The following is a 13,863-nucleotide window of genomic DNA, read 5'->3' on the forward strand; positions in this document are numbered from 1 at the left end:
AACATCACACATTCCATAAGCAAGCAGTGATCAACAAAATATTTACCTGAAATGCAAAATCCAGCAAGGAGAAACAATTAGGATGAATGGGCAACAAGTGTAAAGCCAACTCTATGTCTGCCTTGGCCATGAAAGCCCCTCGCCCTGCCCTCCGGACTAATGCCATCGTCGCGTCAATGGACTGAACATTTTTTCTTAGGTACAAAATCATTCACCAATTGACCCGGTGAAGATGCTATCCCCCATAAGCCAGCAAGGCCCAGTACTGTGCTGGATCAAAATGTCCCACTGCACTCACCAGACTCAGGAAATATTGGACCCAATACAAAATGTTCCTTGGAACTTTCCTAGATACCTCACCTTCCTTTGACTTCTTTTTACTCTTCTTCTTTTTCTTCCTCTCACCCCTCCAACAACTTGAAGATATCTATATAACACCTCTTCCTAATTCTCCTCCTTAAACCCCTAGGGACTCTTTCCCATAACTCAGTCAACTCAATTAACGCTGGGTGACCCATGTCCTGTGCCAGAACACCCTGCCTACCATGCACAATTCAGGTCTAACATCAGGAGAAGAGGAAGACTCACTACATTTTCCTGTGCCCCCTTGCGACTTCTTCCCCGTGCCTCCAATAGACTTACCTATCAAAGACCTGACAACAATGCTTGACCTTCCTCGGTCCACTGCTGATGCCTGACAGTCAGCACTATCCGTTGCCCCTTGTTGACGCTCGCTTCCCTCAGCTGCATCCCGTTGAAGATCTCGTTTCCTGTGACTAGGACTCTGCGCTGACATATCACATCGTCTGTGTGCCTCCGATTAAAACGTCCCTGGCCGTGTCTCATCTGCCACCTTACTTGCAACAGAAGACACAGGGCTCACACCAACACCTGAACCCAAGCCTCCAATCCCTCTGTTTCCTCTAGCCCCCGAATGACCCTTAAATGAGCCTGACGTGCTATACATGGCTCTGCACTATGCTGCCCTGAACCCCAATTCCTATCAGCCATCCAAGTGTCGATTCCCTCCATTCCACCCCGGCAGCTACTCATAAAAACCCAGCCAGCTCCCATATCCCCCAATCCCAACCCCCTCTCTCCCAGCCCAATCCTTCCTGGCTAGCTTCCAATATCCCTCAATCCCAACTCCCCCAGCCCTCACGCCCTTGCTACCCTGGGGCACCAGACCAACCCACCCCAAAAGCTTCTCTAGTTAATCCTTGTCAACCAACTCCAGATCCGCAACCACCACTAGAATCCCCCAAAATATACTGAATATCACCCCTCCCCACCCCAGCATCCCAAAGTACATTCATATCAATAGAAAATGGGACCTTTCCCCTGTCCTCTACCTCCACTCCTAAGGCATCAGGACCCTCCGAACTCCCCGCGCCATTTCCACTTCTCTGGCGCACAGCCCTGCCTTTATTCTTTCCCCCTTTTCTGGATATCCCTTTCCCACCCCCAGCGCTGCACTCAGCAGCCGGCATCACTTGCGCACTGACATTCTCCTCCCCACAAACCTAACTACATCCTGAGCCTCCACACAGCCAAACTGAGACATAGTACCTGCAACACTATCCCTAACCCTGTGCCCCTGCACATTTCGGACCGTGGCACCTAAAGAATCTCCCTGCCTAACAGCCACAGCCACTGCTTCTAAATCCTCAGCGTTCTTAGCGCTGCTACTGCTGGAATCCACCTTGGCGTTCCCACACTTGGCAGATGCAGGCCCACCACTGACACCCCCTGGCAACAGGCAAACCCTCTGTACACACATCTGCACCCTGGCCGCATCTCACTTCAGGGCCCTCAAACTGCCGATCAAGGTCGACTCAGGAGCTGCAACCCCGCCAGGCCCAATAAAACTTTTCAGGCCCTGGACGCGAGGCAACACTTCATCCCGCCTCCCCCATCATAGGCAAGTCACCTGACACAGAAGGCAACCTGGAAGAGCTGCCAGCGCCTTCTCTCGCCAGACCATCTGGACGCTGTCTAACCATCCCCCCTGGATTCAGCTTGGGGCAATGCAAGGAAGGCCTCTCAGCTGACCGGGCAGCAGAAATGAGCATCGAAGGAAAAAAACCATGCCTGAAGACGAAAATACAGTCCGAGAGAGAACGCTATCCATCGACAACGCCAATGCTGAGGATCTGAGGTAAGCAATGGTTCCTCGATCAAGGTGGGAAAAAATAGTAAACAAACCCTGCTTTCCTCCAAACCTAAAAAGACCCAGCAATCAGAGCCTCCAAAAAATTTTAAAACAAAGCAGGGAGCTAGCAATAGAGCCCCCCCCCCTTCTCCCCCTTCCAACAATTAACAAAGGCAGGGTGGGAAGAAGAATGTCAACCCCCCCCCCCACCATGTTAATGGCGGCAGGGTGGACGCTGCTCCCCAGCCTGGAACTTGAAAACGTACTTCCTTTTCCCCATTGCGACTGGAGTGGAAGGTGAAGACTATCTTTAGCTCCGACCTAGTTTTTTTTATTTATTTATTTATTTATTTATTTATTTTTATATATATATATATATATATATATATATATAATTGCCACAGCATGTAATCATGTTTGTAAGAATGTGTAAGCTTTTGGAAGGTCAACTTAGTGATCACCTTGATTTATAAGAAAAAAAAGAGAAACAATTCCAGCAGCTGCTGCTGACTAAAACCTTGCTGTTGTGCGTTATCTAGCGGAGGTTAGAAAGGGAGGAGGTTGTTCTGATGCATTGCTCTCACCCTGCAGCACTGGCAGATTCCTCTGGGACGCAGGTTCCGTTCCCTGAAGTTGTGGTTTGTGCTCCGGATGTACGGTGTGAAAGGGCTACAGGAACACATCCGCAAGGTGAATTTACATTTCTTTTTGGTATTGGTTGGTTTTCCAATGACAATATGTGCACTTTAAATTCAGGTCTGAGGGAGATGGGCTCCCAAGGTTCAATGCTGCGGCACAGGAGGTTCTTATCCAAGTCTTCCCTTGGGCAGGGCTTGGATGCAATGCACTCAATCATTGGGAATATGGGGAGGAAAGACAGCTGTCACTATGTGCTCACTCTTGCCAATCAAAAGAGCAGTGCTCAGAGTAAATCTCATTAACTACCCTCCAGCCCTTGTGGCCAGAGAAGGAGGCACACATGTCACCTGGCATTGCCATCTGGGATGGGTGGTACCGAAGAGAGAGATAAAAATGTGGTTCAAAATAAATAATACAAAATTTCAGGTCTTATGAAAGCCTCATACACCAGACCTTTGCAGTATTATTCATTTATTTTATTGTTTTTGAGTTCACCTCACCCAAATTGCTTTTTGCCTCTAGGGGTTAAACAGAGCCTTAATCTTCAATATCAACTGGCGCCCCCCCAAAACAAAAAATAGATTACTTCTGAAATTGCACAGTGACGGCCTACCCCCTTCATAAAACTCTCCCCTTTTTCTTAAAAATTATCTCCGCTGTTTTCAAAAACTCCCCTCCCTTCCAATTATCACCTCAGCAGCCCCATCCCTTCCCCCTCCCTTCCCCCCTCCCCCATCCAAATAAAGTATTCTTGGGTTCTAGTGGCATCCAAGCCCCTCCCCCATTCCCCTGCCACAAATAAAGACCCTGGTGGTCGAGGGGGGCACTTCCATTTCCAGTCTCCTCCCTACCTTTTAGAAGACTCTGTAGTGCCTAGTGGGGTCCAAGTTGACACCATGTGGACTAGGTCCTGTCTCCAGACTTTGCTCGATCATGTGATAGGGGCAAGGTCATGTTGACACCATTTTGGAAAATGGCGTTGACTGGGCCTGGAGTTAGATGGTGTTCCGGGCCCCCATTAGCTACCACCGAGCCTTCTAAAAGGTAGGAGGGGGTGGGGTGCCCCCCACACCACCAGGATCTTTGCTTTCTGGCAGGGGGCTGGGGGAGGGGTTGGTAGAGCCACTAGACCCCAAGGACTGTTGCTTAATCAGTTCTGGAAGGGGAAGGGAGAGGAGGGAGTGAGGGCTGCTACTGGTGGTGGTGGGAGGGGGTTTGAGAAGGGGAGGCCATCACAGCACGAATTGAAATATACTATTTTTCTTTTTGGGGTGGGGGCCAGAGCCCCATCAGTAGGTGTCAGCCCAATGTTCCCATGAGAAATTAACTACATCTCCCTCAAACTCTATTTTTTTTAAGTCAGCTGTGTTATTTTATTAGCATAGGATTAGGTATGCATGAACTATTTTGCATGGATTTGTAAAGTCATGCATGCAAATGCCATGCAAAGCAGTTCATTGCAATAAGGGTGGGTTTCAGGTTTGTATATTGTGTGATATCGCTGTGATATGGCTATATTGTTCGATATACAGTATTTATTGCGCATTAAACACTGTTTAATGTACTCTTAAAAAATAAATCCTCTATCAGAATTCTCAACAGTGACTTGATTCTTTGTGATACCCTCCATTACCTCCATTTATGTTAGTTTGGGCATTTTCTTCTGCTCCTGACTTTTGCTGTAATGCATGCTTGTAGCCATATCGCGGATATGTAAATCTAGGCCTAAACTTGAACCCTCAAAAGACAGAGATGCTCTGGATCAGCAAAAAATGAACCCACTCTGTCACACTCAAAGTGACCCTTGGTGATACAACTCTAATCCTCAGATCCAAAGTCCAGAGGTTAGGTTTTACATTAGATTCCCAACTCAGCATCAAAACCCAAGTCTAAGCAGTGACCAAAACGGCCTTTTTTCACCTCCATCAGCAAGATGTTTATCCTTCTTTGCTCATAAATTACACAGCTGCCTGTATACTTATGAATGCAAACAAAGGTGGTCGAATAAAAACTTCTGAAAACCCTACACTGGTGCCCAGCACTCTACTGCACCACATTCAAAATCCGGATCATAGCCATACCCTCAAAGGTTTGGCTTCAACATATCTCAACAGTTTTTGCACTCCTTATATATTTGCCCACTTACTGTCTCTGGCTTGCCTAGTGGTACAGTCCCCAAGAACAATGCACCTCACCAACACGAGGAAGAGAACATATTACCACCTTACATCAGACATGCTCCAGATCTCCCATCCTTCAGGAAACTAGTGAAAACCTGGCTCATCGAAGCAGCATTTTGCTCCAACCAGTACCATGAGCTCTATAAAAACTGTTTATTGTCCCTCTCTCCTTTTATACCCTTAATATATAAGGATATTCACCACCATGCTACATACATTCTATAAAGTTCAGGGGTTTCTCTTGATAACTTCTGAGTCAAACAAAACCGTGAGGTTTAAATATCTGGCCCTTATGACTGGATGCATTTTATCTAGCCTCCCCCAAATTCTGAAATTTTGTCCTCTAAGTCTCCTCCTAAAGTCCACCTTCCCACCCCATCTAGCAACTCCAAAAACCCCCAGGCTGCCGGCATTGTAGTAAAATCATTATTACCAGGTTAACTTTAGACAAGGATATTTATTTAGCAAGATGTTTATCCTGCTGAATATTCCTGACAACTTATCTAGCAGAGTATAGATTTATTTATTTGATATGAGTAAATGCTAACCTAGAAGAAGTGGAGTGGAGAAGGAAACTTCAGATTTGTATAGAGCAGTGATATGGAGAGCATGGTCCTCCATAATGTACAATGCTGTTGAGTAAGAGTCATGCAGAGAGTGGAATTTATTTAAGCAATGTTTTGCCAATCTATGTGGGAACCTTTGACCTTGTTCTATCTATTTATTTATGTATTTGCTTATTTATTTATTTATTTATTTATATTTCACCTTTCAAGCACTTCAAAGTGGTTGTCCTAAATGCCTGACATTGCTCCAGGTGTCTCACATTATGAACTGTGTGAGGCCAGCTGGTCCCATGAGACTATAAGAGCCCCTCATGATTCAAGCTGCGAGACACAATGGCTTCAAGCAGTCAGAATAACCCATGTAGGTTATTCTGATTCTAATTCATTTATATTCCACTTTTCAACACTTCGAAGCAGATTACATTCAGGTACTGTAGTAATTCTGACAGTGTTTATCGACCAGGAATGACAAACTAGTCATTTCATTTCATTTAACTTTTTTCCATTGAATTTAATGAAGTTGATCCAAATAAGCCGTTTAGAGCTGGCTGTTGAAATGTGGTTTTGGCTTCAAGACCTTAGTTTGAGCCAACATCAAAGTGGGATCGTGCTCAAATAGCTTCCTTTGCCCAATTCCAGTCATTGGTGACATCTGAAAAGGGATAGAGCAGGTCATATATGCTATAATGGTGATGATAAATATACTATGAAATCCAGCGTGAGAACAGGCCCTCAGGAGATTTTGCTTGGTTTTGATGAGATAAATATGGCTTCGGAGTCACATTTTATTAAATTTGGGATGTACTGGTAATTATTTTTATTCACTGCAGTTGATGGACAACTTTCTGGCAGAATTTTTTCTGAGTCTGCACGGGGAATTCTAAAGCCTGATACTAGAATTTATGTTAAGTTTAGCCACAACACTGGGATTAGCATTCCTCCTCTTGCAAAAAGTGTCAGTCACCGATTCTATACTGGGTGAGATAGCCCCGAGCACCCAATACTGTTCCTATTGCGGAGGTGGACCCCTGACCTGAGGTGGTGTTGGCGCCATCCATGGGGGAAGCCCCCACGGGTCCCCACCATTGGGAGGTGAGGCCAAGCAGGAAGTGGAGGCCGACTGGAGTTTTGCCAATACCAGCCCTCGTTCCCTGCAGGTTGAGCCCTTGGATACCAGGGCCAGCTGGACTTAGGTGGGCCTCCGTGTGGTTGATCCCAGAGAAGACATCCAGAGGCAGAGTGCTGGGTGGTAGCAGAGACGAAGGGTTCCAATAGGATGAGGCAAGAACTGAGGTCGGGTCCAGAAAGAGGATCGAGGCTGTTGGCTAAAGCTGAGGTCAGGTCCAAGCAAAAGGTCGAAGGCAGGAGGCTGAAGGCGAGGTCAAGTCCAAGCAAAGAGTCAAAGGCAAGCAGCTGAAGGCAAGATTAAGTCTGAGCAGAGGGTCAAAGTCAAGGAGGTCTGTCAGAAGGTAAGCAGGAACAGGAACTGGAACAGGAGCAGGTACTGGATCAGGATCTGGAACAGGAGCAGGTACTGGATCAGGAACTGGAGTAGCAACAAAGCACAGGACAGAGAAGCATGGAGACCTGTTGCCAAGGCAGGCTCTGAACATCTGAGCCTGCCTTAAATAGTGGAGCTGGTTGACATCATCACCTGGGGCCGCGGGAGGCTTTCCCGCTGTGGCCCCTTTAAAACCCAGAGAGGCGCGCGCACCTAAGGCCGACAGGCTGGAGAGGAGGAAGTGGCGGTGTCTCCCCGCGCCGCATGTGGGGAGGCCCGGTTGGCCCTGGAGGAGCCCGCGGCAGCACAGGAGGCTCCCGGGAACAAGGAGGGAGCACGAGCATGGAGGCAACTGTCCACCGCTGCCAAGGAGGGCGGCCCAGTGTCGGGGGTGAGTGAGCCCAGCCTCGGGCCTGCCACGGCCAGGGAGCACAACAGCACCTTGGACATTTCACAGCCAACTACTAGCTGTTCTTTAGACTCTTGAGTAGGGATGTGAATCGTTTTCCATATCGTCTTAACGATAGAAATCGTGTGGCAGGGCAAGAAAATCGTCTTAGGCACGATTTTTTAGTTAAAAAATCGTTAAAAATCGTTTTTTCCGATTAGTGCGCACTAACTCGAGTTAGTGCGCACTAACTGAAAATGATACAATTTGACACTTTTCAGGTCAGTTAAGGTCAGTTTAGGAATGAATATGTATTCCTATTGGCTGCCCTCTTATTTATTCATGTTACCAAGTTTCCTACTGACAGTATATGGGGGATGGGAAATGGAAACAGTTGGTAGCTTGACAAAACAAGTAATGTGATCAGTCAATGTGACTAGAACTTGTGCCCTAACCCTGATACCAGGGGTATTGTGATCTTCCTGCACACAGTGCCCTATCCCTATTAATACCAGGAGTGTTGTGATCTTCCTGCACACAGTGCCCTATCCCTAATACCAGGGGTGTTGTGATCTTCCTGCACACAGTGCCCTATTCCTGATACCGGGGGTGTTGTGATCTTCTTGCACACATCCCGATATCAGGGATAGGGCACTGCATGCAGGAAGATCACAACACTCCTGGTATTAATAGGGATAGGGCACTGCATGCAGGAAGATCACAACACTCCTGGTATTAATAGGGATAGGGCACTGCATGCAGGAAGATCACAACACCCCTGGTATCAGGGATAGGGCACTGTGTGCAGGAAGATCACAATACCCCGGAGGAGTGAGGGTCAGGCAGCTCCCCCCTGTCTGTGAAGCCAGCCTCTCACTAGTAATGCAGGGAGGGAGCTGTCTCAGACTTCACCATCCTCCCCCCCCCCCTTACCCACACACCATTCACTAGCTGGGACATGGGGGAAGTCAGGAGTGAGGGTCAGGCAGCTCCCCCCTGTCTGTGAAGCCAGCCTCTCACTAGTAATGCAGGGAGGGAGCTGTCTCAGACTTCACCATCCATCCCCCCCCCCCCCCTCACCCACACACCATTCACTAGCTGGGACATGGGGGAAGTCAGGAGTGAGGGACAGGCAGCTCCCCCCTGTCTGTGAAGCCAGCCTCTCACTAGTAATGCAGGGAGGGAGCTGTCTCAGACTTCACCATCCTCCCCCCCCCCCCTCACCCACACACCATTCACTAGCTGGGACATGGGGAAGTCAGGAGTGAGGGTCAGGCAGCTCCCCCCTGTCTGTGAAGCCAGCCTCTCACTAGTAATGCAGGGAGGGAGCTGTCTCAGACTTCACCATCCTCCCCCCCCCCTCACCCACACACCATTCACTAGCTGGGACATGGGGGAAGTCAGGAGTGAGGGTCAGGCAGCTCCCCCCTGTCTGCGAAGCCAGCCTCTCACTAGTAATGCAGGGAGGGAGCTGTCTCAGACTTCACCATCCTCCCCCCCCCCCTCACCCACACCCCATTCACTAGCTGGGACATGGGGGAAGTCAGGAGTGAGGGTCAGGCAGCTCCCCCCTGTCTGTGAAGCCAGCCTCTCACTAGTAATGCAGGGAGGGAGCTGTCTCAGACTTCACCATCCTCCCCCCCCCCCCCCCCCCCCTCACCCACACACCATTCACTAGCTGGGACATGGGGGAAGTCAGGAGTGAGGGTCAGGCAGCTCCCCCCTGTCTGTGAAGCCAGCCTCTCACTAGTAATGCAGGGAGGGAGCTGTCTCAGACTTCACCATCCTCCCCCCCCCCCCTCACCCACACACCATTCACTAGCTGGGACATGGGGGAAGTCAGGAGTGAGGGTCAGGCAGCTCCCCCCTGTCTGTGAAGCCAGCCTCTCACTAGTAATGCAGGGAGGGAGCTGTCTCAGACTTCACCATCCCCCCCCCCCCCTCACCCACACACCATTCACTAGCTGGGACATGGGGGAAGTCAGGAGTGAGGGTCAGGCAGCTCCCCCCTGTCTGCGAAGCCAGCCTCTCACTAGTAATGCAGGGAGGGAGCTGTCTCAGACTTCACCATCCTCCTCCCCCCCCCCCCCCTCACCCACACACCATTCACTAGCTGGGACATGGGGGAAGTCAGGAGTGAGGGTCAGGCAGCTCCCCCCTGTCTGTGAAGCCAGCCTCTCACTAGTAATGCAGGGAGGGAGCTGTCTCAGACTTCACCATCCTCCCCCCCCCCCCTCACCCACACACCATTCACTAGCTGGGACATGGGGGAAGTCAGGAGTGAGGGTCAGGCAGCTCCCCCCTGTCTGTGAAGCCAGCCTCTCACTAGAAATGCAGGGAGGGAGCTGTCTCAGACTTCACCATCCTCCCCCCCCCCCCCTCACCCACACACCATTCACTAGCTGGGACATGGGGGAAGTCAGGAGTGAGGGTCAGGCAGCTCCCCCCTGTCTGTGAAGCCAGCCTCTCACTAGTAATGCAGGGAGGGAGCTGTCTCAGACTTCACCATCCACCCCCCCCCCCCCCTCACCCACACACCATTCACTAGCTGGGACATGGGGGAAGTCAGGAGTGAGGGTCAGGCAGCTCCCCCCTGTCTGTGAAGCCAGCCTCTCACTAGTAATGCAGGGAGGGAGCTGTCTCAGACTTCACCATCCTCCCCCCCCCCCCCTCACCCACACACCATTCACTAGCTGGGACATGGGGGAAGTCAGGAGTGAGGGTCAGGCAGCTCCCCCCTGTCTGTGAAGCCAGCCTCTCACTAGTAATGCAGGGAGGGAGCTGTCTCAGACTTCACCATCCTCCCCCCCCCCCCTCACCCACACACCATTCACTAGCTGGGACATGGGGGAAGTCAGGAGTGAGGGTCAGGCAGCTCCCCCCTGTCTGTGAAGCCAGCCTCTCACTAGTAATGCAGGGAGGGAGCTGTCTCAGACTGGTATCAGGGTTAGGGCACTGTGTGCAGGAAGATCACAACACTCCTGGTATTAATAGGGATAGGGCACTGTAAGAGATGACTGTAGTAGATTGAATAAAGATCTGATGTTTCTGCTCTCCTCACACCAAACAAAAACAACACACAAGCAGAGAAGCCCTTCTTACAAAGCTGAGCTAGTGAGTTAAGTAGGAGGAAAAGTAAACATACTGGTGCCAGTGTGGCTACTTAAAAAATACACTTACCAACAATCAATTACATATATTTGAACTGTGTACAGTTCCAGCCAGGACCACCTTTCTAAAATGCACAGTGATTGGCAAATTCAACATGCACTAGCATTTCAGGTGCCTGCTAACAAAAATAATAAACAAACAAGTTCTAGTCACGTGAGTGCTGATCATTACATTACTTTTTTTGTCAAGCTTCCAACTGTTTCCATTTCACATCCCCCCAACCATATTGGTAACATCAATAGATAAGAGCACAGCCAGCCAATAGGAATACATACATACATATTCATTCCTAAGTGACCTTTACTGACCTGGGAAGTGTGAACACTTTGTTTCATTTTCTGTTGGTGTTCGTTTGTTTCCAGTTCCATTTCCCATCCCCCCAACCATCACCTCAGTGGTAACCTTGGTAACATCAATAGATAAGAGGGCAGCCAGCCAATAGGAACACATATTCATTCCTAACTGACCTTCAGTGACCTGGAAAGTGTTTATTTGTATCATTTTCAGTTAGTGCGCACTAAATCGAGTTAGTGCGCACTAACTCGAGTTAGTGCGCACTAACACGATTTAACGATTTTTAACAATAAATCGTTAGAATTTCTATTGTATCGTGTTCTATAACGATTTAAGACGATATAAACATTATCGGACGATAATTTTAATCGTTGAAAAACGATTCACATCCCTACTCTTGAGTGCTCATAGGATGAATGTCCAAGGTGGTATGTGTGTGACCTATGTATACATATTTGCATTTAATGATGTGCTAGTGTTCTGCCAGTCAGTTACACGAGTTTTACTGTGACAATACTAAACAATATATGGGGGCATTTAACCCAGAGATCACCGTTAAATGAAGATTAAAAGCAGAAAAATTGACTATTCCCACAATTATTAAGAAGTATTCTATGGATTCTATGAACAGGTATCAGGAGACTCAATAAGTTTTCATACACAGTTATAACAAACTTTATTGGGAGTGTAGGACAAAAGTGAGGTGTTAAAAATTGTACATTTATGCATGTATTTTGTAATTAATTTTTGTTGTTTTTATTGATTGTAATTCACCTAGCATAATTTCATTATAGGCGAAAATTAATTTTTAAATAAAAATGTATAAAATAAATGTATTAGTCAGGACTTCTTAGATGTGGGCCTAATTGTATAATTCTGACAAATACTGTGAATTACAGTACTACAAGGTCTTGTTATTTGTCTTTTGCCAGCTCCTAGCCTGTATTATTGGGTATGAAAAAGCATTTTGCTTATAAAAGCAAATAAAGCAGTTGTTTAGGTGTTTTTTGAATCATAAGCTAGCAGGTGAGATGCAGGCCTTATTTAGCATTCACTGTATTTAAGTGTGTAAGCATTTTAATTTGCTTTTTTCAGTGTTTTGCTATGTATGCATTGATATACTGCGGCCAAAGGGAAGGATGGAAGATGAATTCTTGGGTGTTTCTATTTTTTTTTTTGGAAGGGGAGGGGGGACCTTTTGCACTATGACAAGATCTGAGAAATGGGACCTCTCTCCTCTTCTATGGAGTGGTACAATTGAATCTAAGCCCTGGCAGCTGCAAATTAGCCTGTTATCACAGCAAAGATAACAGCATCAGTAACATCTTCACAGCCCATAAAGCACTCTTTTTGGAGTGGAGGGGAGTTAATTTGATCAAGCATGAGGACAACAGTGAACCTTTTTGGAAAAGGAGAAAACCATTTGATTACCAACAGTCTGATGCTGAAGCGGAAGTGCTTTCTAGTGTCCCTACTGAAATCGGCATCACTAAAGACCTCAATGTTTAGAGCAGCAACACTCAATAGCAGGGCTGCGAGAACCATACATGTCCTTAAAGCATCATGGAATTTAATCTTTCCGTTTAAATGTCAAAAGTAAAAGGAGAATGTGGATTTATGAAACATGGCTCGCAACATGAAGTGGTTCACTGTGCAGCGTGGGTTAGAGACTGGTCCCACATAAATTATTTCTTTTCTTAGAGAAGCTACCAAATGAGATAAGATGTGTGCTGATAAGTGACAAATGAGCCCGGAGAAAGCAAAATCTAGATCAGAGGTCCCCATATCTGGCCTGCTGAGCAAATATTTCCCAGGCTGGAGCATTGCTGAGCAGTGGATGGGGAGAAGCCCTGGCTGAAGCATCACCAGTGGTATGGGAAGAGTAGCCTGGGCTCGAGCGCAACTGACAAATTGAAGAGGAAGGTGCAGGATGTAGCAGCTGACTGGAATTTCATTTTTGACATGAAGAGGCCAAACTTTCTTTTTTTTTTTAATTTAATACTCTCTGTACACAATGCAATACATTTAAATATAGTTTCTGACTGATTTTAAAAGTACAGTCAGGATGTTAGATAAAGCAGAGTTGCTTACCTGTAGCAGGTGTTCTCCAAGGACAGCAGGATGTTAGTCCTCGCACATGGGTGACATCATCAGAGCCTGGCACGGAAAACGTCTGTCAGAGTTTCCAGAACTTTGACTTGGTATACTGAGCTTGCCCAGCATGCCCTATACCATGCATCCACGCGGGGTCCCTCTTCAGTCTCGTAACATAGAATTACGATTAAAAATAATAAAATAGGAGAAATCCAACTCCATAGGGTGGCAGCCGGGTTTCATCAGGACTAACATCCTGCTGTCCTTGGAGAACATCTGTTACAGGTAAGCAACTCTGTTTTCTCCAAGGACAAGCAGGATGGTAGTTCTCACATATGGGTGACTCTCTAGCTACACGCTGCTCCCCAACACAAAAGGGGACCAACAGATACCAACCAGGTACCAATGGTCACAACAACAACGGTGCTGTTGGTAACAGAGCCCAAACAATAGGCCCTAAGCAGGAGAGTTGGGTTTTTACAAAGAGATTCCGACGTACTGACTGGCCGAAACTGTCACGTCGGCCATCCCTATCCAGACAATAGTGAGATGTGAATGTGTGGAGAGAACTCCATGTCGCAGCCTTGCAGATCTCCTCCATGAAAACTGCTAGCAAGTGGGCCACTGACGTTGCCATGGCTCTGACAGAATGAACCTTGAAATGCTCCTCAAGATGCAGACCCACCTGGGCATAACAAAAAGAGATACAATCTGCTAGCCAATTGGATAGTCTGTTTGGCAATGTCAACTCCCAACCTCTTACTATCAAAAGAAATAAAAAGTTAGGTGGACTGTCTCTGGGCTTCTGTCCATTCCAAATAGAAGGCTAAGGCTTGCTTGCAATCCAAACTGTGCAGTGCTCGTTCGTCTTGGTGCAC

General features: G+C 47.6%; 1 protein-coding gene across 3 annotated transcripts in view; it reads left to right on the forward strand.

Annotated features, from left to right (window-relative positions):
- The window catches only part of DDC (dopa decarboxylase), a 315,358-nt gene that overhangs the window by 268,277 nt on the left and 33,218 nt on the right, over positions 1 to 13,863 (forward strand). For all 3 annotated transcript variants that reach the window (XM_029589726.1, XM_029589729.1, XM_029589727.1), the window contains exon 12: positions 2,744 to 2,842. In XM_029589726.1, the coding sequence (XP_029445586.1) occupies positions 2,744 to 2,842 (99 nt within the window). The remainder of the gene's footprint in view (positions 1 to 2,743; positions 2,843 to 13,863) is intronic.

This window comes from Rhinatrema bivittatum, chromosome 2 (genome assembly GCF_901001135.1).
Source record: "Rhinatrema bivittatum chromosome 2, aRhiBiv1.1, whole genome shotgun sequence".
NCBI classification, from domain to species: domain Eukaryota; kingdom Metazoa; phylum Chordata; class Amphibia; order Gymnophiona; family Rhinatrematidae; genus Rhinatrema; species Rhinatrema bivittatum.